Genomic DNA, 22,951 nt, shown 5'->3' with positions numbered 1-22,951 from the left:
TATCTCTCTCCTCTTCTAACTCGACGCCTCCCCCCACTACTATCTGTTTCTTTTTATATCTACTTTCCTTTTCCCTTCTTTTTTTCCCTTCCCTTTTGATGCTTCAGGATCTGTTACTTGCCTGTTGTGTTTGACACACTATTGCAATTACACAATTAAAAAGACTCCTGACATACTTTCGTTTGAAGAGAAAAAAAAAAAAGAGTACTATTCCAGAAAGAAAAAAAGAAGGGGAAAAAAGAAGTTGAACGAAGGAGTTGCAGTCGACGGAAAACCCACAAGTGAAAAAAAAAAACTAATCAAGATCCGGAAACTCTCGCCGCTTTGTCCAACCGACGCTTTGCTTCTCTGGCCTTGTTTCTCTTCTCTGTCTGACTGAGCCTCTCTCTCACTTTCACTCTCTCTCTCTCACCCTCACTCTCTTGTTTTCACCTTCCGATCAATTTCTCCCCTCTCTCCATCCTCCCACCCCCTCACCGGTCGACTCTATCTCCCCCCCCTCGACCCCCCTTTATTCACACTCCGACTCCCTTGTTGATGCTCTTACGATTCGATTGGTTTCTTCTTCCCCTAAGAATCTGAATCGGGTAGTGCAGCCACTGGACTGGTCTGTGCATCCCAAATCGTCTCTCTGTCCAGAACATTTACGCCGTTGGCCTTATCACGCTTCCACCAAGGGTCTCCATCCTTAGTGAGATCGGTCATTTCGCTTCCTCCTTGTCTGCTCTCAAAGTACCGGCACAGGGTGAAATTGCTTGGGGCAAAGGAGCCAAAAACCAAAAAAAAGGACTCGATAAAAAGTTCGAAACATTCGTCGGTTTTACGCAAACTCAGCAGGTGCTGCAGGTGTTTTGCAGTAATATTATTCTTTCTGTATCTATTATTCATCCGAACCCCGCGAGGAAAAAATCCAGGGAGATCCCAGCATCTCCTCTCCGACCGCGACCTTCCTTATTATCGAGACAACCACCACTCATTGCTCACTTATGGCCAGCCACATCATCGGTAACCGCAACAGCACTCCGGAAGCTTCCAAGTCTAGCCTTCGTCCGCCTTCCTCTTCTCGAAACCTAGGGTCACATCAGTTGCGAGCATCGGCCGACATGTCGGGATTCCCGTCTCCGCTGTCCTCCCGCAGCATCCGTCCTTCATCCGAGGTTTTCTTCAACCAGCAGTCGCAAAACTCGAATAACACCGAGGATCCCTTGGACCGCGCGGCTCAGCAATGGCTGGCGGACATTGACCAGTACGAGACCACCCTGGAGGAAATGGCCGCCGCTACCTTGGATCAGGACTTCAAGGACGAGCTTAGTGCCATCGAACAATGGTTCCGCGTGCTCAGTGAGGCGGAAAGGACCGCTGCGCTCTATGCTCTTCTGCAGCAAACCACCCAGGTGCAGATTCGTTTCTTCATCCAGGTTCTGCAGCAGATGGCTAAGAGCCACCCCATGTCGGGCTTGTTGTCCCCGGCCAATTTCGGAGAAAAAGGTATGTCTATTTCCGCACAGTATGGGTACAATGGCTTATCTATGACGTTCGCGACAGACGCTATGTCTAATCGACTCAACGATGCCATGGCCAAGTTGAACGTGGACAGCTCTCGAAACTCTCTGGGCCGTCCGCCCCCCTCCCCGGGCGCTAAGCGCAACTCCGGACTCGACTCCTCGACCATCAACGCCATGTTCCCTGACGCGGCGGCCGCCATTGCCAAGAAGAAAGCTGAGTTTACCCAGCAGACAGGCAATGCACCTCCCTCCAACCGGAACAGCGCTGTCTTCGGGGACCGCACTTCCTTCGTTGCGCCGACCATCTCAGCCCCGGACAACACCACCGACAACCTGGGCCAGCCCCCCGTCTCTCCCTGGGTGCAGCGCGGCTCGGAACCTCAGCCTCCCATTGCTCGACCCAAGTCCTCCTCGGGCCAGCAGCCGATGGGTCAATTCAGCCAGAACCCCTCCAGCCTGCGTTCACCCTTGCCCACCCAGACGGCCACCATCCCCGCTCCGGAAATCGATGCCCCTCTGCTCTCTCCTTACAATGTTGGAAATGCCAGCTGGGCTTCCATGACCAACACCCCGATGACGGCTACATTTGGGCAGCAGGCGCAGCACCCTCCGCAGAACTCGCAGGCCGATATGGTGGCTAACGCTACAGCGATGAAATTGGCTGCTTTGTCGACCGTGAACAATCGGATCGCACTCGACGATGCTCGCAAGTACCGCCGTGCCCGCTCGAACGATGGCCAGGGCAAGAGCTCGGTCAGCCACCTGGGTCCCCCGCCTCTGGCCAGCCCAGGACTTCCCACTCCCAACCAGCTCATGGCCAATCAGTTGTTGAATGCTCAGCAGCTGGCCGCTCTGCAGGCGCAACAGCACGCCGCCATGGCTGGTCACCGTTCTCGTCCGACGTCGCCTGGAATCGCCATGCAGGGCGGTGGCCTGGGACACATGAACTTCACTTCCCCTCAGAACAACGGTTTTCTCGCTGCGTACGATCCCAACAACCCGCTCATGGGTAATGGGCTGAGCGCGCTAGGCATGGGACAGTTTGGGTTGGGCGGCCACGAAGGCTACCTCTCGGACCACTCGGAGGTGGCTCGTGGTCGGTCGCCGCGCGGACGTCGGGGCAGCTCGAAGCCGCCAGAGGATCCCACGGACCCGGCTCTGCTGAAGGATATTCCCAGCTGGCTGAGATCGCTCCGGTTGCACAAGTACACTGAGAACCTGAAGGACCTCAAGTGGACGGAGCTGGTTGAGCTGAACGACAAGGCTCTGGAGGAGCGTGGCGTGAATGCTCTTGGTGCTCGCAACAAGATGTTAAAGGTGAGTTCTACTTGGAGATCCAATAGCAGCAGACAACAGGCAGAAAGCTGACCACCTGAAACAGGTGTTTGAGCAAGTGCGCGAAGCCAAGGCCGACGGCAAGCTCGACAACATCGCTTGAACGAAACGCAGGGATTGCATGCGACTATCCCAACCATTCCACTCATTCATTCCCTCTTGAACTGAACGACGTTTTCTGCTTACATTCTCTCTATTGCATTAATTGACCTAGATTGGCTTTGGGCATAAGTGGCAGGATCCGAAATGAACCTATGAGCGATCTCATATCGGCATGAATCTTTGGGAGGAAGTTGTCTAGTAATGGAACATGAGAAGCTGTTTCCCAGTTGATTGGTTTTTTTTTCTTGCTGTATTTTCCATGTTGATGCAGACATGCTTGGGGCTGTGTCTCAAGGGTGTCGATGTTATGACGGATAGGATGTTAATGTGATAATTGGACAAAGGGAATTGACTGGATTTGGTCTGTAGATACTTCTTTAAAAGACAAGGATGAATGATACTGTATAGTATTGGTACTTGGAAGTAATCTGTTACTTTGTAGAATGTAGCTTTAATCGGCGGAATGGCTATTGATAGCTAGCACTGACTCGGTAGCTTAGCTGATAGCTAAGCGGAGAGAAGCGGCAGAATCCCCAACTCGCTAGCATCATCACCATCACCACCATCACCCACGGCCTCAATCCCACACCCCATCAACCTTTTACAAAAAAAACCCCTCTACCTTCCCACAAACGGGGCGGAATATACACTCAAAATGCCCCCCACAAAACAAGAACTCTCCCTCCTAATCAACCCCCTCGTCTCGGAGTCCCTCGCCCACAACAACCGGGTAAGCCAGCCCTTTCCTTTCCTTTCCTTTCCTTTCCCTTACCTCCACCTTCACCTCCACCTCCACCCCGTACCGTACCATGCATGCTAACCCACCTCTGGAAAAAATAGGTCCTCACCTCCCTCCACAGCGTGACCGCCTTCCTGCTAGGCCTGACCGCCGGGATCCTCTCGCTGCAGTCGGCGACGGGCTTCGCCTTCTACTTCCTCGGCACGGTGGTCGTGTCCGCGCTGTTCCACGCGCTGGTGCTGTATCGGTCCCGGGGCTGGGGCGCCGGGATGTATTTTGCGGGCGCGCAGGGGGAGGTCTTGGGGCTGGATGAGCGGGGGATTGTGCGGGGTGTCTCCACCACCAGCAGCAGTACCGCTGACAAGTCGGCGAAGAAGATGGTGCGGCGGGCGGCGTGGCGGGATGTTTGGTTTGGGGGTGGGGTGCTGGGGGAGGCGTTGTCGGGGTTTGTGTTGGGGTGGGCGGGTGTCGGGGGGGTTTTGCGATGATTTCTTGTTTACGGGGTTGGGGAATGGGGCTTTGTTCAGGGGTGCGGAGGCCCGGGGTGTGAGCAGCTAGCCACGCTGATTGGGTGTGGAGGGGATATCGGTCGGGTAGAATCGAAAAATGGGGGAAGTTATCTAATGAATGTTTATAGTTCGGTTGTTCTATAATGTTTGTATGTGCCTATGTAAGTTGCTCGGCTGGGTGTCATCTAGGCTTGCTGGTCTGTTTGTAAGACTTCAGATTGCCCTGCGTTGAGTATGAGTAATTGCGCTTCCCATAAGCACAACGGGGGGATGGACTCACCTTGGCTACGGCCCAGAGATAGGGCACGTGGATCACCTCGCTTCGCGCTTCGCCCCCATCTTCTACGACGTTGACCCATACATTCCCCATGATCAGCCCCGTCAGCAAGCTCACTCCCATGATCGGGAGAATCGCGATGAATGCCCACATGATCGCGTCCTTCCCTGCCGCCCGGATCGCCTCTTGTGCAGCAGCCGACAGCCCATCCAGCATGGACAGGGAACTCTGGTCGTGGACGTTCAGCGGCGTGCCGCCATCCCCAAGTCCCTGGACGGCCGCGGAGTCACCGAACTTGTTGTTGAACACGCTGGTCATGATGGTCAGGCCGATGGTGCCGCCGAACGGCAACGAGACCTGCATCAGGGACATGGCGGGAGCGATCCTCTCGGGCCAGACGCCCACGGTGTGCAGCGAGGAGGGGACCAGCCGTAACCCGATGCCCGCGCCGGTGACGACCATCATGCCGCTGAGAAGACTGGTGTTCTCGGCGCTGATGGCGTAAGAGATCACCGCCAGCCCGAGGGTGCTGAGGACTGCACCCAAGGTGAGAGGGAAGAAGGTCTGTCGGGGGAAAATGTTGCACATGTATACGGCACAGTAGACGCCTCCTGAGTCATACTGTTAGTGCATCGATCAGCGGTATGGGGCGGAGGAGAGACGCTGTACCTCCTAGACCGGGAATGTAGTATAGAAGCTCGAGTCCAGACTTCGACGTGGAGTATCCTGCCACGAGGAAGTAGTAGATGCTGATGAAATAGAAGATGGAGTAAGACGCTGATAAAGTGTCAGCGACTGCCACGCAGTTACGAGTGAAATATGCCAGCCTTACCTGCTCCCGTCGCAAAGTTCAGTATCGCCAGCCAGATCGTGTCTCTTCGTTCAAAAAGACTGTATGGCAGGACTGCAACATGCCTGGGGAATATTCTGGCACACAATCTGCCTGGCTCGAGCAGATACTCGTATAGAACAAATGCCACAAAACATATTGAGCCCACGATCAACGGCGCCAGAACCTGGTGTGACGACCACGAGTATGCCGCACCTCCCCAGGTGGTCGCCAGGATGATGAGGCCCACCCCAAAGATAAAGAGAATCGATCCTCCGAGATCCACCGTCGCAAGAGCCGGGAGCACAGATGACCATCTAGAGCCCTTTTTGAACATGGACCCTTCGACCAGATCATGTCGTAGCAACACATAGACCAGAATATGGCTCAGTGCAGCAATCTTACTATCTAGTTAGCACAGCTGCACTTCCCAAATCAAATCAAAAAAATCTTGCTCAACTTACCGGGATGGGAACCACAAAACAGTATCTCCAGTTCGTCTTCGCACTGTCAGCAGCTGTTTCACATCAGTGTGAATCCATGAGACTCACTTGAGTTAGGTACCTGACCCTCAGTGGTTAGCGAACCGCGCCCAGAAGAGCACAGAGAGGGAGAGAGAACATACCCTCCAACAATGGGCCCCACCGCATAGCCCACACCTCCAACAAGCGTGAACAGCGACTTGTTCCTTGCGTTCTCCTTCAACGAGACCTTATCCGCCAGGATGATCATGATCAAATTCCCCAACCCGGCGGATCCGGTGCCCTGCAACGCCCTGCCGAGCAGCAGCATCCCCCACGTCTGCGCCGCCGCACACAGCACGCTCCCGACGAGCATAAGAAATATCGCTGTCTGCAGCACCCAATGCCGCCCAAAGACGTCGGCTAACTGACCGAAAATCGGGATAAAGGTCGTCGATGTCAGGCTGAAGGCCGTGACGATCCAGTTCAACTCATCGAATTGACCTATCGTTCAGGATCAGAACCTGACTACCAATGTCCCAGACCTTAATGAGAAGGAACACTTACCAAAGTGCGATGCGATGACGGTGGTTGCAGTGGCCACAATAGTCAAGTCCAGGGTGGACAAGATGAAAGGCAGAGAGAGACCGGCGATGAGTCTCAGTCGATACATGCGCCGCTGGCGCTTCTGCTCATGGCAGATACTGCAATTCTCATGGTGGTCTGTAGGAGTGAGCACTTCAGCTGAGTCGGCGGTCGACTTATGCGCCGAGGACTCAAGGTCTTCATTGCCAGTAGTAGCTAACTCGTGATGGTGTCCTTGTGAGCGATGCAGACATGGCTGCTTTGCCGGACGGGAAGTCGAGCCATGCCGTTTCTGACGGAAATATCTGATGGCTGTAATGATCATTTCATACAATAGGTCCTCGTTGGGGTACTGGAAGAATGAAACCCTAGTTTCTCTATGTCAAATTGCAAGTATCAAAGTAGGAAGCAGCACTTATATAGGCAGCCTGTGTCTTGCCTTGCTGGCACGAAGCTCCTTGGAGCAAACCACCTCGACATGACTCCATACAGTCAGTATTGCGAGCTTGCAACGAGATTCGTGGCGATGCCGGGAAGATGAGCTCGGTAGCTGGGCTGGTGCTGGAATCTCCCGATTGGGCAGGTGTCACGGACGGCATCTGATTCACCCGCATGCCTTTCCAGAACCGGCAAGGGTTGCGAAAGGCTTGATCTCAGCCGCTTTGCGCCTGAGTCTCCAGGCAGCCACTGTCTTACACCCAGAGTCTTGTACCTGGGCCTCGACATGATGGCTGCACAGCCAATAAGTTATATCTCGCAGAGCGTCAGCCTCGTTTCAGCCACAGCCTAAGCCGCTCGACTTCACTCACAGTCGCGATGACTTTTCTAGACTGCAGCCTGTGTCTAGCTGCTGAGACCACACGACATCGTCAAGCGCGTAATGTACAGCAGTCTCATTCATCAATGCAGACCACCGCCTGACACATCTCGCTTTGATTTCCTGGTCGAGTAGAATGAGAAAGGTCAAGCAATAACAGGAATGAAATGGCCATACGACGTCTATCTCAGCAGTCAGCCCAAGACCCTCGCGGAATTTCTGCTACTGCACCACAGAACTGAAATCAATACCTATAATATCCCTATAAGAAACGTCGAGCTAGGGCGATGACTGACATATCTGACCACGCGCCGTGCGCTGCTCTATCTCTTATCTTGCATGACATTGACTACCTTCGGACCTCCGTCGGAGAAGACTAGACAGTATGGCGACAGATGGTGCACCCAAACCCCGCATTATCACCGTAGCGTAGCACATGGCCACACCAATTGAGCCAATGAACTAAAAGCCCTGGTCAGCTCCAAGCCTGTCAGCATCCTATCCCAGGACTCTGCCAAGTGAAACCAAAAACACATATACTCGCAGCGTAAACACGAAACAACCACACCAAGACTCCCACCTCTTCCCAAGAAAATGCACCAAAGCCAACCTCCCCCCTTAGAATCAGAAGCCGCCGCCGCCGCCGCCGCCGCCGCCGACGACGACGACGAGAACATCTGGACCCCACTGCAACTCGCCGCCGCGCAAGGCGACCTACCCCTCGTGAAGCACCTCCTAACCCAGCAGCAGCCATCACAGAACCCCAACGGACCCCCACGAGGCTACTACGGCCACACCGCGCTGCAAGCGGCCTCGCTCAACGGCCACCTAGCCATCGTCGAGACCCTGTTATCCGCCGGCGCCGCCGTCGACCTCCCCGGCGGCAACAACGGCGGACGAACGGCGCTGGTCCTGGCGGCGGGGGCGGGCCACCTCGGCGTCGTGCGCCATCTAGTCGTCGCGGCGGGCGCGGAGGTCAACCGGCCACCGCACAAGTACAACGGGCGCACGGCGCTGCAGGCTGCCGCGGAGGGGGGCCATGCCGCGGTGGTGCGGTGGCTGCTGGCGCAGGGGGCGGACGTCAACGCGCGCCCGGCCATCAACCGCGGCCGCACGGCGCTGCAGGCGGCGGCGAGTGAGGGCCACGACGGCATCGTAGAGCTGTTACTGCAGCATCCGTACAGTGTCGAGGTGAACGCCCCCGCGGTCCGGTATCAGGGGGTCACGGCACTCCAGGGCGCGGCGTGGGCGGGACACCGCGCGACGGTGCGACGGCTGTTGGCCGCCGGCGCGGAGGTAAACGCCCCCGGCGGCCAGTACAAGGGCTACACGGCGCTGGCGGCCGCGGCGGAAGGCGGCCATTTGGAGGTTGTGCGGCTGCTGCTGGATGCCGGGGCGGATGTGGCGATGCGATCCGGGAATAAGATGTGGACGGCCGCGCGGATGGCGGTCTCGCGAGGCCACGGGGAGATCGCGCAGCTTTAACGGCAGGTTGAGCACAACGCCGGCGTTGTGGGAGTGGATGGCTGTGTGAATGAATATGAGGGGGGGTTGGTCAGATCGGGGTCAAGGTGGAGCCAGTTAGCCTGTCGTTATTAAGCTTATTTGATCCCAGGGACCACCAGCTTCTTCGTCCCTGGGGTTCCGCAGGGTCTGTGTATATTTTAGAATAAGAAGGCTACTATTGTTGGCCTTCATAGTAAGTATGCTGGATACCATATGTTCAGTCCATCAAGTACGGCTCAAGCATTACCAGGGTACAACAACATAGGAAGCCATATTAGCTTCTGCCACAAAACAGCTACACGCGAACCCAACTCTAGACATGAAAAACGAAGAATCTCGTCAAAAATGTGCATTAGATCATGTTCCTCCACCCTCAATTAGTTCCATCTATATACAATCCAAGTGACATCAGGGGGTATAGCTTTGACCAAGAAACCGAAAGAATTATCACAATAAATCCGCACGTCCAAACAAATCGCTATCTTCAAGTCAAAGGACAGAAATGCCAATATATCATCCAGTGTAAGTATGTTCATGTTGAAAGAAAAGCTCCATCCAGGGAGTCCTTCTTTTTTGTTTTCTTTTTCTCCCTTCTCTTTATAAGAGGCTTCACTCGAGTTCCTCAGGTGGCGCGTTGGCAAGAGCACTCTCAAGGGCACTAGTTAAGTCGATGTGGAAGAAGGGCCGATTGATGCCCTGCACCACGGCCACCTTGCGCCGATTGCGGTACGCCTTGCTGTCGTTCAGGTCATGCTGCAACTTGTCCTCGGGAACGCTGCCGATGTCCGAGCCTTCCTCGACACCGTGAGTCTCCCGCATCGTCGTGTGACCTTCGTGCTTGATACCGTCCTCCTCATCACGCTTTTGCGCGGCGTGCTGGGCGTGCTGGTTGTTAAGCATTTCGGCGTGAGCGGCGGCGGACGACCGGCCTTCGATCTCGGCCACACTGAAGATCGGCTTCCAGCGGTGGAATCCATTGTCAGAGTTGGGGGTCGGGAAGCCGAAGCCAGCGGCAGCCAGTGCCCGTTTGGTCCACCGGTTGTTGAGGTGAGCGAAATGCCACTGCACAGCGCGAGGGGAGGCGTAGAGATCCAGTTGGTTGCGCACGTCGATCAAGTTCTGGATGGAGGTCACATCGACATTGTTAACGGAAGAGAAGTCGAGAATGACGGCACGAAGCAGGGGCCGTTGCGAGCGCTGCTCCTCTTGGGCAGAGTTCTTGCGAGGGCCAGGGTCGTTCCAAGGACGGTCGCCGCGCTGCTCGTAGGAGAACGGAATCGTGCGTCGTGTTTCGCGGAAAATGGTCTGGACCAGGTAGTCGGTGTAGTGGTTCGCATTCGGGTAGTTGAAGCCCTCGGAGAACCGGTAGATGAAGATACCAGGGTAGGGCTGTTCCAAACCCACCTCGGGGTTGGAGCCATCAGCGTGGTTGAGGGGAAGGAAGATTGAGCGACGAGAACCCTCCTCATCACGATCAGGAGAATTGCTGTTGTTACCCGGGCCATACTTGCCATCGCCTTGCACAAGATGATCGCCGATGACTGAGTGAATGGTGACGCGGCCGAGGAACTGGCCACGAGCCTTAGCGACACGGAACAGAAGCACAGCCACGGAGACACAGATGGTGCAGTAAATGCCGTCCTCGATGGATGAGAAAACGGTGACGATGACACCAATGAAGAAGATGAGCGCATCGATAGGTGAGACGCGCCAGAATTGGTAGACGGTGTTGGGAGGAGTGATCAGATCTCCAACGGCATGGATAATGACACCAGAAAGAGCAGCCTGTGGAATGTAGAAGAAGACGGCTGTCAGAGCGTAGATAGCAAGCAGCACAACGATAGCGGTGATGACACCGGCCAGTGGAGTCCGAACACCAGCCTTCGACTTGATGGCAGTGCGCGAGAAAGATCCAGTGGCAGGGTAAGCACCCAGGAAAGGACCGAGCAAGTTCGTGACACCAATAGCGACGAGTTCCTGGGATGGATCGATGGTGTAGTTGTTGACACGACCGAAGGACTTCGAAATAGCGATGTGTTCGATCAGTAGGACAATGACGCAGGCAGGAAGTTGGCTGGCGAAAACCGAAATGACTTCCGAATCGACACGAGGAACACCGGCGTCTTTGAAACCTGTTGGCGTAAAGAACATCGTCAGTTCTAGAGATATCAACTATAGTCAGGCAAGAAAATACCTCTTGGGACATTGCCAATAACGTTGAACATAGGGTCATCCTTGCGGTGCAGATTGACGGCAGCACTGATCATGGTGTAGAACAGAATCACAAAGACCGTACGCAAAGTCGACGCGAAGAACCAAAGCTTGGCCTTTTGGGGGTATTTGCGAGCAAGGAAGTTGCAAGCGGAGCGAATCATGTACAGCATGGCCAGAGAGGTAACTCCCAGAGCAGCGTCGATACCAGCGGACGGCAGGTGCTTGAGCGAGTTTATGATAATCATGTACGTTGCATCGCGGGTGGAGAACGAGGCCGACTCGCCTAGCAAGTTCTTGACCTGACCGGAGGCGATGTTGAGAGCTGAACCCGTCATGAAAGCAGAAATGGCGGGCAATGGGATGAAATCCACAATGAATCCGAGGCGAAGCAATCCTAGAGCACAAACGATGCCACCGCTGACGATAGCCAAACACGATGCGACGACATGTCCCGGAATATTCGGGTACTTGTCTTCGGCGTCGAGGACGATGGTTCCAACCAAGGTAGACATAACGGCAACGGGCTATATGAGAGAACATTAGGCACGCCATGATTTCAAATGCAATGCAGAGGAACATACACCGATGGTGATATCTTTGGAGGTTGCGAAGAACCAGTATAGCAAGACACCCATGAAAGACGAATAGAGACCATATTGAACAGGCAGTTCAGCCAGCTTAGCGTATGCCATCCCCTGAGGAACGACGACAGCGCCCACAGTGATACCTGAATGTCCCCGTTAGGCCCCGATCAAGTCGTCGTTTTTGAATGAGTGGCTTACCAGCAACCAAATCACCTATGAGCCATTGTGTGTTGTACCTCGTGATCCAAGACAGGAATGGAAATAGTCTGTAGAAGTATCGGCCTACATCGTGCCAGCTAGGAGTGATCTCCTTGAACCATTCGGCAGTCGTCGGTTCCTGCTCCAGATAGGAATAGGTGTCAATCGTGCCGTAGGAAAAGGTAGATTCGCCTCTGGTGACCGGATCTGCTTGAGCGCCCAAGGGATCTCGGTAGGCTTGTTTGATGCCGAGACCCTTGGCCAACCCCTGACCGACTTTGGTTGTGAAGTCTTTCGACATCTTCGTTGTGGTCGACTCGGGTGGCGATACCGGCGAGTTCTATGAAGTAGGGCTAGAAAGTGCCCGGAACCACTAGACCACTAGGGCTCTGTTGGGTGTAGCAGATAAAAACGCTTCACAGAAGTAATAAAAAAATGAGAGAAATGGGCTCCAGTGTCTTATGAACAAGGTCAGCCTCCAGGGATATCGATCAAAGACCCCAGCAGACTTGGGGAGTGAGATAATATAGTCGTAGTAGTCCGTGGTGGAGGCGGGAACAAAGTGGGCTTAAAATGGGGATCGGAAAGCCAAGAAACGATGTCGTGATCGGGAGCTCCAAACGCGAAATATCAAACCTGCCCACCCGAGGCGTCCAAGCTCGGGATCTAAACCGGACAATGGATTGACAAGACAAAGCTAAAGATCAAGCTAAATCAAGGGCCAAAGATGACAACCAGCACCTAGATCCCACTAATAGGCCTGGACTGGCTTCCAAGAGTTCGCACTTCACCGATAGATTGAGTGGTTGTGTGGCTTGGGTGGCGCACCGCGGGGACTGGGACTATGCAACAACTATTTTGGAAGAGGACCGAAGGGCCGCGCGGAATGTCCACGGAGAAGAGGGGAGGAAGCACGGATGGATATCTATAAATCCGGGAAACAAAAAAGGGAGAACTGCGGCAGTTTTATGTGGATGGCGTCGTCAGAGAGAAGTGGGTGACACACGACTCTTCGTCGCCCGTGGAATTTGATGCAAGTCGATCATCACCACTAGCACAGGCCCCAAGAGGTAACCGGACATGGGGACGGGGAGGCACTAGGATACACGGCGGTAGACCAAGGACAAATTAACATCGTCCGACGTGGAAACCATCCCAACAGCAAGCCGAACACAGGGAACACGCAGGCGATGAAGGCAGCTGATCCACCTAGGGATCGCCCAAGGGCAAAGGAACAGAGGCAGGCGAGGGAGCCGTCTGGGAATTACTGCAGGCCCCGAGGAGATCCTTCACCACATCTGCATCGCGCATACTCCGTACATGGCAGTAGTCTAGTCTAGAGAGGCACCAGGAGGGACAAGCTTGTCAGAAACCAAGCTGGCGTAAGAGAATCGTTTTGAGTGGGTTCCTAGCCCGGGGAGGTTGCAGGGGGGGGGTGCGTGTGGTCTGGAAGCGACGAAGATGACGATGAGCCGTGGAGCTGCAACGCTTCCGCCCACCGGCGGGGCCCATGGCTAACCGTGGGCAACTTTATCCGCCCGGCAGTACCGCAGATTTCACCTCGTGTAGATCTCTTAATAACTCATGAACCGGATGAAAGGAATCAAAGGACAGAAGTTGACAAATCTGGGAGAGACCACGAAACGACAACATGACGAGAGTAAAGAAAGTGATAGGTGATGGAGAGGATGGAGTGGATGAAGTGGAATGGAGAGTCGAAGTGGGAAAAGTCTCCATCTGATAATTATTGCCAAGGCAGACCGCCCGCCGACCGAGGAGATTTTCACAGGACTCCAGGCTATCACCAATCAGCGAAGACCCAGGGAGATGGCGACCCTCACTGCGGTGGACAGGCCAAAACCAATGGGAGCCGCGGCAGAACACGCCATCGCAGGGGTTGATGGTGAAAACCTTCCATCTTAGGGTAGGCCCACGTGTGGGTTCGCCATGACGAGTGACTGACTGAATCTCTCGTGTTGCTGCGCTGCTGTGATTATTAGACTATAGTAGCTACTGCAAATGTATTGACCTCAGACCTCTGAAGGACTGAGAGTTTGGTGGCTGCTGTCTTAATCTGTTTGCTTCTTACACATTACAGATTAGCACATGGCAACCTTCTGGGTCACCAGACTTGTAACACACGAAGACTGTTCTCAACTTCTCCCAAACACCTCCTTCGCTTCCCTTTGCCGATTGGTCTTGGCACGTGCGGAAGAGGGTACGTACTTTCTGGAAGTACGTACGTACCCCTACCCCTGTCGAGCCTCAGTCTGTGCTTTTCGCTCGTCTGATTGACCCAGGGGGCTGTTGCTGCTGCTGCTGCTGCTGATCATTCTTCTCGTTCGGTCGACGAGCAAGCATCCTTCTCAATCTCTCTCTCTCGGAGAACGAGCCCGAAGAGGACGTGCTAAGCTGCTAAGTACACTAACCAAAGTATACGGAGTACTAGGTCCTCAGTAAAAGGTACTATATGAAGCTGGGCAACCTCATGCTGCTCCTCCAATAATCCCCCAGAAACCCTCACTCTTGCGCAATATTTATGCCAATCACACCATAGTCCAGTTCTCTTGACTGCTGCAGGGCCTTCTTAGCTGCTTCTACGCCCCAGTATTGCGCCATCAATCTTATCGTGGTGACATGCTGGCTATACAATCTACCGAGTGGTCACCTTCTGCAGACACCAGGCCATTGGACAGATTTCAGCTTCGGAGCGTGGCAGCCATGCAGCCATAGCTTGATATTCCCTTTTCGCAGGTCTTGGAGTTGCCAATGATCCACTTACAGACCTCGTATATCCAAACCACGCCCATCTCCTCGGATTTCTTAATTTGAGATCGAAGCTTTTTCTCTCCGACGCCCGCGCTTGCTCCACCATGGGAACCTGTCAAACCGCCTAGTCAAATTAAAAGTAAGATTTCAATATGCAGTCTAATTAACTATTGAGTAATATCTGATGGGCCATCCTGGTTGAGTTTTCATGGCGGTATGTCCGCCACAACGCTAATATCAAGGGGCCACTCCGAAAGGAACAGACTACTGCAGTTGCCACGAAGAACAGACTAATAGAATAGAATAAAATAAGAACAAAAAAGAAACACACTCCCCCGATCTCGGACCATGTTCCAACATCATCCATGATATATCGTATTCCTTCCCGATGAGTCCGTATCGTCTCGCGATCACGACATCCCAATCCTCATACCTCAATTCAAAGACTGGGAGCTCGCTTCCATGGCCCTATGTAAACATACTTCCTGACCCCCTTCGTGATTCCTATACTACCAATTCTTGGAAGACGCTAGCCAGGGAAGGTGAACTTCAATAAAGGCTTGTCGGACACGAGACGTCTTTCCTTATTGAACTCACCAGAGGTCTCTATGTGCCCCAAACTTTGTGGATGAGGCGCTACATCGACATCTAGGTGGCGTGCCAGCCACTACGATCAGCTCCCGCAATTGCTTGGATGGTATTACCATCGTTCGCATGATCAGCTATGCGAGGCTTAAACTAGGATGAAGCCGTAGCAGCCGCGGTTCAGGGTTCCCGGGCACATCACAGCCAAGGATGGCGTCTTCAACTCAGATTGGCGATCTAGATGACCTGCCGCGATCATGGCAGTGGCCAGAAATGCCCGGCAGCATTGTTCCTCGGAGATGACGGAGAAGAGAGAAAATCTTATAGCCAATGCCGATCTAGTTGCTCATGGCAGGATCGTGGGTCAACTCACCTGTGTTATACAGAGCATACGAGAAGGGTCCATTGCCACCGGCTTGGTCACAATATAGCATGTAACAAGAAACTTTTGAGCAGGAGCCACTGCAGGCCAATCCCTGTCACTCCATCTCGTCTCGCTCGTTCGCATCCAGTAACCGGGGACTTGCCTATCAGCCATGTCTAGCCGACATGAAGAAAGTTGAAGGCACGTCTCCCAAGGACCCCATCCTCCAACAAGAGCATGGCATGAAAGGACAAAAATCGTGCCGTCCACTGAGTAAGCGAACATGCATCCAATATCTCGAACTACCCAGTCGCAGCACGGTTACGCCACCGAAGGAGCTCGCTTAGCGAGAGTTCTGAACGGTCTGCATGATCCATGCCACTCATTTCATCATCTTCACATCCGCGGAGCTATCGGAGAAGACTCCTATCTTTGTCCAAGAGCCAGCAAGGTAACGAATGTATGCCATCAAACCAGAGGGGGACGAAAGAAAGGTCAAAGCGGCCTGCAAATCTCTCTCAGCCGTTGAAGTAATAAGACCCAACCACACATACAAACAACAAAGACAAAAGGTGATCGATCCTTCGCTCGTTCAAAAAGCAATATACATGGAGAAAACCGCCTTCCTTCCCCCGGAGAGGCCGCTCTTCCTAGCATCACACCTCACAAAGACAAATATTGTGTGATTCTCAATCGGGTTGCAGCATTCGTATTACCATGCGTGTGTGTGTGGCTGTGGGTGTAATTGGCTGCTAATCTCGCTTCTTATATTGCTGACTGTCCTCATACCCATTATACAATCACGCAAGCGTCAGCTAATGAGATAAAGCCCGAACCCCCGTTCTTTTCAGCTGCCGGCAGGCAAGGTCTACTGTGTAGCTTTGAGCTGCCATGGAAAAAAAATGCCACTCTTGCTGGACTTGACATCAGCGGCGATAGTGAGGGGGTGGTTTTTTCCCTTAGTTGATTCCTTTGAATTCTCAGCTGTCTCTCTAATGCTGACGCAATTTTTCGAGACAGGAGGCGCTGGGAGATGCTAAGCGATGGTGATTACCGAGCATGTATGAAGAGCACCTATCTGCAACAAATCCAAATCCAGAGGAGACAGAAGTAGGCCCGCTCCAGCAGCCACATGTCGAGCGTGCGTTCGCACGGATGCGGTGGTCGCAAGACCTGGCCTCTATCGTTGCCATAGCCCCAATCTAAGAAGTAGAGATGCCTCTCTTCAGTCCGGGTGCTCAGTCAGTGTTCTTCCTTTGTCGCGCTGCTAAATCGTTATTCTCTCAATGCTGTGTAGATACTAAACTATTCCTAATGATATGTGGATACCAAACTTTTCCCTCTCGCAATGACAACCACTCGGACACTCCTCCAACGTCGATCGGCACATGACCTCTAGCACATAGAGAGAGACTGTGTTCGATACCGAATGCACAGGAAGGACTCTAAATGGAAAAAGAGCACTGCCACCTACCCGAGCCCTAGCCTAGCTAGCCTATTCACACGAGTAGTCTTATAAAATGACTTCTTCCTACTGTGGTTCTCTGCTTCTCGTCCGAGTCCACACGGTGTCTCGCATAGTCTACTGTCTCTACATAATCCCATCGCGAAGCAGCTGAGTAGCTGTTCAACTCAGTGAGATACGAATACCCTCTCTAAGATCGTTGCGCATTATACACTATGCCAAACCTGTGATACCAGGCACCAAAGAAATATCGACCACTTTGACAGTTTATCCTGACAGCACAACAGGTCTTGGAATGGCCGAGGCAACGACTTTCTCTGAAGCAGGGAGTCCATTTTGCTTAGCACCCCTTACAATCTCATAGCGGCGTCGCCAATAACATTGTTTGTGCAAACCACCTTCACAACAAATCAAATCTAAATCCAAGTCTCAAGCTCAAGCAACAGAGGTATAAGACTTCCCCAATCTCAAGTCGTCCTGCGACTACATGAAGTATGCATAGCCCACTATTAGAGCCTCACATCATCTAGCATGACATGGGCTAACACGCAAGCCACAGGACTCTTTGAACTCAATGACCTACCGCACATCCACGATCCCAGATACCTTAACATGAAACGACCTGCACAAGACGACAAAACAGAATCCTTTCATGCCAACTTAGAGATCCTCAGCCCTTCACCGGATCGACCAACGGGTTTGACTCGAATGACCACACACTTCAGCATCCTTGAGGATGCTCACGTCCCAAGGTTGCACATTCTGAAGCTTGACTTTGACATGCCTTGAGCCGCGATATCAGCCTTGACCTCCGCCTCGCTTGCCCTAGAAGATCAATCATGCTGTTGCGGAGCGAGAGCTTGACTAGTCTTGTTTCTCTCAGTAGTCCGTCTTCGTCCCACTCCCACTGGGGACAAAAACTTCTTCATGGGCAGTGGGGAGTGAGACACTCAGGGGAGGTGCAAAGACCATTTCACACAAGACGCGGCGGCTACTACAAACTCTTGTCTGCCCATTGACTGCAGATGCCGCCGTGGCCTCTGAGGTGTAGTTGATTGTGATCTGTCTGTTGTTTCTCAAACGGAGGACCAGCTTCTGCCTCACTATTCTCGCATCCACAGACATAACAACCTGGCAAAGGAATGAGCAAAGATACAAGAGAAAATACACATGAGCTTCAAGAAATGACAACAAAGGGTCTGCGCTTGTTTAATTGGGGGAAAAAAAAGTGATGTCCAATAGCAATTCCATCTACAGTGGATCTCCAAGGCTCATCCCGGACTTGTGAATTATAATTCTACTGTATTGTACACCAAGCAAATAGCGTAATCAGTTCCTCGACGCCGAAACATAAATGAAAAGATTCCCCAAGCAATTCCACTTAGTAGCGAGCACATTCGCAAGTATTCACCTAAGTCCACCAATCTTCTACCAATAACGAGGTCACGACACCCAAGTTCACGGATAAGTAACCATACAACCCGAGCCCGGGGCTCTCGGCAGTTTGGCAGATACGATGAAGTAATAGAACCCCAACTCCCGGGCTCGGCAGACCGAAGCGGAAAGAGATAAGGCCAGAAGGGGGGGAGGAAAGATAGGTTACCGACGACCGTACGTAGTGCTCGGTTAAAGATTATCGTCAAATCTTAATCTTGAATCTCCGGATTCCAGAAGTTCTCTTTTTCCTTTTCCTAATCTGCTGTCAGAAGTGACACTCGTCCCCCTCCCTTTTCCCCCACAACCACCACCACCACCATCCACCATGGAAACCGATCCCGGATTCATCGCCGCTCTCGAGGAGGCCAAGCAGGGATTGGCCGAGGGAGGTGTCCCCATTGGAGCTGCCCTGGTGTCCAAGGATGGCAAGATCCTCGGTCGCGGTCACAATATGCGCGTCCAGAAGGGCAGCGCCGTTTTGCATGTAGGTTTCCGCGTTGGGTTTTTTTCTTTCTTGGTTGGACAGACAAGCTCGTGTACTACATCAAATTGTCGCGTTGGGTGGTTTTACTGTAGTAGCAGCCTGCCCTTGCATGATGACGTAGCTGAGCTGCAGGAGCTTGCGAATTAACTTTTCAATAAATTGCAATTAGGCTGAGATGTCTGCGCTTGAGAACTCGGGTCGGTTGCCCGCTTCGGCCTACGAAGGTGCCACCATGTACACCACCCTGTCGCCATGCGATATGTGCACCGGTGCCTGCATTCTCTACAAGGTGAAGCGCGTCGTCATCGGCGAGAACAAGAACTTCATGGGCGGGGAGGAATACCTTCTCAACCGTGGGAAGGAAGTGGTGGTCTTGGATAACAAAGAGTGCAAGAAGTTGATGGAGGACTTTGTCAAGGACAAGCCGGAGCTCTGGTAAGTTGGAACTTGCTTTTCCATTTTGTCTTTCCATTTTTTGGGAGCATGGTATCATTTCTTTCCCCCCTTTTTCTATCACACACTTCCGCCACTTTTTGATTTCTGGTAAGAAATGCCCAGTCTGACTATATGGGACCAAACAGGAACGAGGACATTGCCGTCTGAGTCACCGCGAGAAAAGGATTTTGCAGATACGCTGCAGCGGAGGTATCCAATACGTATATATATAGTCAACAAGAGAGCAAATGAGTCATACCCACTTCAAGTGACGATCTTAAGCCGCCGTCAAGCGGTGGATTTCCTCGAAGTAGAATTTGAGGTCATCGGGATTGACGAACGGAGTGATGCCTAATCACCACCAGTATTATTAGTATACGCGAAGCTTCAACATCCAGACCGGGATATATCTCACCGTGTCCCAAGTTGGCAATCCAGCCCTTCTTGCCCGGCCAGAAGCCGCGGACCATAGTCTCCACGGCCTCGGTGATGGCCTCGCGGGTACCATAAAGAACACCCGGATCAGCATTGCCCTGGAGCGTCACACGACCGTTCGCAATCTTCTTGGCCTCGGCGGGATCATGCAGCCAGTCCAGACCGACAACGTTGTAGCCAGACTCGCACAGATCCTCCAAAGCAAACCAAGCCCCCTTGGCGAAGACCGTCATCGGGACAGGTTCCAGACCCATTTCCGTCAACTTCTTTGGGAGATTCTGCGAGATGTAGCGCAGGTATGGGAGAGAGAACCGGCTGAAGGCCACGGGCGACATCTCCCCAGCCCAGGAGTCGAACACCTGCACCAGCTGCGCGCCGGCCTCGACCTGAAGCGCCAGGTACTCGACACAGATCTCGGCGATCTTCTGCAGCAGAGCCTTGGACTCCTCGGCGTATCTGTAGATCCACTTCTTCGACTGCACGAAGAGCTTCGTACCTCCACCTTCGACCATGTAGCACAGCAGGGTCCAGGGCGCTCCGCAGAAGCCGATCAACGGCACCCGGCCGGCCAGCTTGTGGCGGGTGAGCGTGATGGCCTTGTAGACGTAGTCCAGCTCAGCCTTGACGTCCACCTTCTTCTGCATCACCTTCTCGTACTGTCCGTCGTCCGGCGACTGCAGCGGTTGCGGGAAGTGCGGGCCCTTCTTGTCGACCATCTCCACCTGCATGCCCATGGCCTGGGGGATCACCAGGATGTCGGAGAAGATGATGGCGGCATCGATGAGTCCGGCGTACCGCTCAATGGGCTGGAGAGTCAATGTGGACGCAATCTCGGGGCTGCGGCAGCATTCGAAGAAGTCGCGGTTGCCTTTCGCTTCGTGGTATTCGGGGAGGTAACGACCAGCTGTAGCAGAATGAGCCACCCAGGTTAGTGACTGTTACTGCACATTCTTCTTCCAGCCGCAGGTCCTTGATTTGGAGGATGGAGGGGGAATGCGTACCTTGCCGCATGACCCAGATCGGAGGACGAGGAACCTCCTCGCCTAGTGGAGAGTTAGCTTGCTTCGATGATGAGCATGTATTTGCAGTTAAGGCTACCTCTGGCGGCCCTCAGCAGGAGGTCGTTCTTCAATGGTGCAAACTGTTCGGGCATTTTGGTTGCAAAGGTATTTTACAGAAGAGGAAGAGGGGACCTTGGGAAGGAGGGGTTTCCATGACATGCGCAGGTCCTGCCGCTCGGTGCCTCGGGCCGCCAATCGGCTGATCACCGCTGACTACGCGGAGTAGAATTAGTTAACTAAGTTACAGTGTGAGTAAATTATCCGCCAAAAGACCCGAGGCTGGATCGCAGGTTCGACATACTCAGGAGCTCGTCTTCAAATTACAAGTATAGGGTGAGAACTGTGATTAAGGGGCATGCACAAGAGAATTCGAATTAGATGTTTGATTGCTAGCTATAAAGCTTCCATACACCATGCTGCGGCCACTCCCGTCGTAGGACCTAGACCTCCAGAAATAGATATCCCAATATTCCTAAACTTCTACAAGCGCATCACTCAACCTACACATAGACTTTGGCAAGACACTCATTCAAGGTGTGGATCGAGAAGCTGGCTTTACGTCCTACGACGAACCAACGCAGACCTATTTTCAATTGATGTTAGCCTTCAGGTTGCCTCAAGAACGTGAGTAACAAAAAGTGAAAGGGTAACAAAGGTGTCAGCAAAAAATTAGAGTGTAAGTTGTTGCTGTTTTTGATCTTCAAAGCCGTAGCTACGAGTTAAAAAGGATCATCATCCACCGAAGGAGAGTGTGCGTGAAAGACAGATTTCAAAAAAAAAGCTCACCTTTGTTGATTCATCATATAATGGAGCGTAGACTACGTTCCATTATGTAGATGAGAGAAGGATCACAACATTCATGACCATGAAAATCATTTCATTCATCCAATCGTCAAGACTGGCAAGAAAGATATCTAAAACATGGTGTGCATGTCACGTTCAAACTAGACGCGAGACGCTTAGTCGAAAAGACCGAAGCCCATGTCCTCGTCGGACTCCTCAGCCTCCTCAGCAGGGGCCTCGGCAGCGGGGGCATCACCGCCAGCAGGGGCAGCGGCGGCAGCGGGAGCGGAAGAAGCGTAAGCGTCAGGGTTGGCGATACGGTCCTTGAGCTCCTCAATCTCGGGCCAGGAGATCTCAGTCTCGATGGCAACAGCGAGAACCTTCTTGTAGCTGTTGACCACGGAGTGGACGACAGAGGGAAGGGTGGGGAAGTTAGCGGCCAAAGAGATGCTGGTGATGGTCTTGATGGCAGCGCTGAAGGCATCGAGGAGCTGGGACTCCTCGATGTCGAGAACCTCGGCACCGAAGGTCTGACCCTGGTCGTAGACCTGGGAAATGGTCATACCGTAGGTGAAGGGAGAGATGTTGAGCATGTTCAACAGGGTGGCCTCGGAGGGGCCGACCTTGGCACCAGCCTCAACGAGCTTCAGATCGGTGGTGATTTCAATGGTACCACGAGCAATCTTGGTGGGGACACCGAGAGCCTGGAAGAAAGAGGTCTTACCGGGTTCCATACCGGTGTTACCAGCGGGAATCCAGACATCAGCGGGGGCAACGGCACCGGCACGAGCGGGAGCAGCGACACGGTTGGCCAGGATCTTCTCCTTGGTGGACTTGAGGTCACCGTTGGTGAAGATGAAACCGACGTTACCTGCGCGTCTCAGTCAGCTTCCTAGCTCCTCATCGCAGACGTATGGATCATGACCTACCCTTGACGAAGGGGAGCAGGCGCTCGTACTCCGGGTTGTCGGTGACGAAGCCCTTGATGGCACGGCGGACCTTTGATTACACCATTAATATGCGACGGCCAATTGACGGCAGGGGAACGAGAGACTTACCATGGTGTTCTTACCCATCAGGACGACACCCTCACCACGCAGAGAGACACGGATCTCGTGCATCTGCTGGGAGCTGACATTGTCGACACCGACAATGAAGACGGTCTTGTACTCATCGAGAAGGGCCTTGAGCTTCTCGAAGTAAGCGGCCTTGGTAGCAGACTTGCCCCCCATTTCTCCTTATTTCGCTGAAGAAAGGCTGTTTAAGGGCAAGGGAAAATTTGTTGAAGTTGTTGTTGTCCGAATAAATCGAAACGTTGAAGGATCGAAGAAACAATCGCGCCGCGGATTTTAGGAAATCTTTACTCGGTTGTGGCCTCGCTAGCCGATATGTCACGTGGGCCCCGCTCCGCGCTTAGCTCCAGCTCCTGCTTGGAGTAGGCGGTGTCGCATGCGGTGTCGCACTCGCGGGCG

The 22,951-nt window shown here is 53.2% G+C and overlaps 8 protein-coding genes across 8 annotated transcripts; 4 read left to right on the top strand and 4 right to left on the bottom strand.

Annotated features, from left to right (window-relative positions):
* The first annotated feature begins 560 nt into the window (after positions 1-560).
* Positions 561-2,983, top strand: BO95DRAFT_133994 (RNA-binding protein VTS1). Its single transcript, XM_025580537.1, has 3 exons — positions 561-1,488; positions 1,546-2,822; positions 2,887-2,983. The coding sequence occupies exons 1-3, from the start codon at positions 987-989 to the stop codon at positions 2,941-2,943; spliced, it is 1,836 nt and encodes a 611-aa protein (XP_025442303.1). The 5' UTR covers positions 561-986; the 3' UTR covers positions 2,944-2,983.
* Positions 2,984-3,550: 567 nt separating this feature from the next.
* On the top strand, positions 3,551-4,169 carry BO95DRAFT_413861 (EMC6 family protein; the record flags this gene model as incomplete). Its single annotated transcript, XM_025584298.1, has 3 exons — positions 3,551-3,672; positions 3,783-4,013; positions 4,056-4,169. Exons 1-3 carry the CDS (start codon positions 3,598-3,600, stop codon positions 4,167-4,169), a joined length of 420 nt encoding a protein of 139 aa, XP_025442302.1. The 5' UTR covers positions 3,551-3,597.
* Positions 4,154-6,750, bottom strand: mfs56 (putative MFS multidrug transporter). Its single transcript, XM_025580536.1, has 8 exons — positions 6,325-6,750; positions 5,922-6,261; positions 5,848-5,860; positions 5,761-5,796; positions 5,300-5,696; positions 5,137-5,244; positions 4,471-5,078; positions 4,154-4,413 (listed from the first exon to the last, which is right to left on the bottom strand). Exons 1-8 carry the CDS (start codon positions 6,665-6,667, stop codon positions 4,372-4,374), a joined length of 1,887 nt encoding a protein of 628 aa, XP_025442301.1. The 5' UTR covers positions 6,668-6,750; the 3' UTR covers positions 4,154-4,371.
* A 1,003-nt stretch (positions 6,751-7,753) lies between these two features.
* Positions 7,754-8,915, top strand: BO95DRAFT_496552 (ankyrin repeat domain-containing protein; the record flags this gene model as incomplete). Its single annotated transcript, XM_025590864.1, has 1 exon — positions 7,754-8,915. One exon carries the CDS (start codon positions 7,754-7,756, stop codon positions 8,642-8,644), a length of 891 nt encoding a protein of 296 aa, XP_025442300.1. The 3' UTR covers positions 8,645-8,915.
* Positions 8,916-9,274: 359 nt separating this feature from the next.
* BO95DRAFT_431967 (SLC26/SulP family anion transporter) lies at positions 9,275-11,962 on the bottom strand (the record flags this gene model as incomplete). The annotated part of the gene is made up of 4 exons (XM_025585032.1): positions 9,275-10,797; positions 10,860-11,403; positions 11,461-11,606; positions 11,662-11,962. 4 exons carry the CDS (start codon positions 11,960-11,962, stop codon positions 9,275-9,277), a joined length of 2,514 nt encoding a protein of 837 aa, XP_025442299.1.
* Positions 11,963-18,476: 6,514 nt separating this feature from the next.
* Positions 18,477-19,461, top strand: BO95DRAFT_442897 (cytosine deaminase). The gene is made up of 3 exons (XM_025586551.1): positions 18,477-18,765; positions 18,935-19,200; positions 19,347-19,461. Exons 1-3 carry the CDS (start codon positions 18,607-18,609, stop codon positions 19,366-19,368), a joined length of 447 nt encoding a protein of 148 aa, XP_025442298.1. The 5' UTR covers positions 18,477-18,606; the 3' UTR covers positions 19,369-19,461.
* Positions 19,094-20,813, bottom strand: BO95DRAFT_442896 (uroporphyrinogen decarboxylase HEM12). Its single transcript, XM_025586550.1, has 4 exons — positions 20,734-20,813; positions 20,637-20,678; positions 19,616-20,539; positions 19,094-19,551 (listed from the first exon to the last, which is right to left on the bottom strand). The coding sequence occupies exons 1-4, from the start codon at positions 20,786-20,788 to the stop codon at positions 19,478-19,480; spliced, it is 1,095 nt and encodes a 364-aa protein (XP_025442297.1). The 5' UTR covers positions 20,789-20,813; the 3' UTR covers positions 19,094-19,477.
* A 352-nt stretch (positions 20,814-21,165) lies between these two features.
* BO95DRAFT_442893 (60S ribosomal protein uL10) lies at positions 21,166-22,794 on the bottom strand. Its single transcript, XM_025586549.1, has 3 exons — positions 22,538-22,794; positions 22,409-22,478; positions 21,166-22,350 (listed from the first exon to the last, which is right to left on the bottom strand). The coding sequence occupies exons 1-3, from the start codon at positions 22,709-22,711 to the stop codon at positions 21,656-21,658; spliced, it is 939 nt and encodes a 312-aa protein (XP_025442296.1). The 5' UTR covers positions 22,712-22,794; the 3' UTR covers positions 21,166-21,655.
* Positions 22,795-22,951: the final 157 nt, after the last annotated feature.

Source organism: Aspergillus brunneoviolaceus, assembly GCF_003184695.1.
Source record: "Aspergillus brunneoviolaceus CBS 621.78 unplaced genomic scaffold BO95scaffold_34, whole genome shotgun sequence".
In the NCBI taxonomy this organism is placed as follows: Eukaryota; Fungi; Ascomycota; class Eurotiomycetes; order Eurotiales; family Aspergillaceae; genus Aspergillus; species Aspergillus brunneoviolaceus.
The sequence above is the reverse complement of the archived record's forward strand: the minus strand, read 5'-3'. Positions and strand labels throughout refer to the sequence as shown.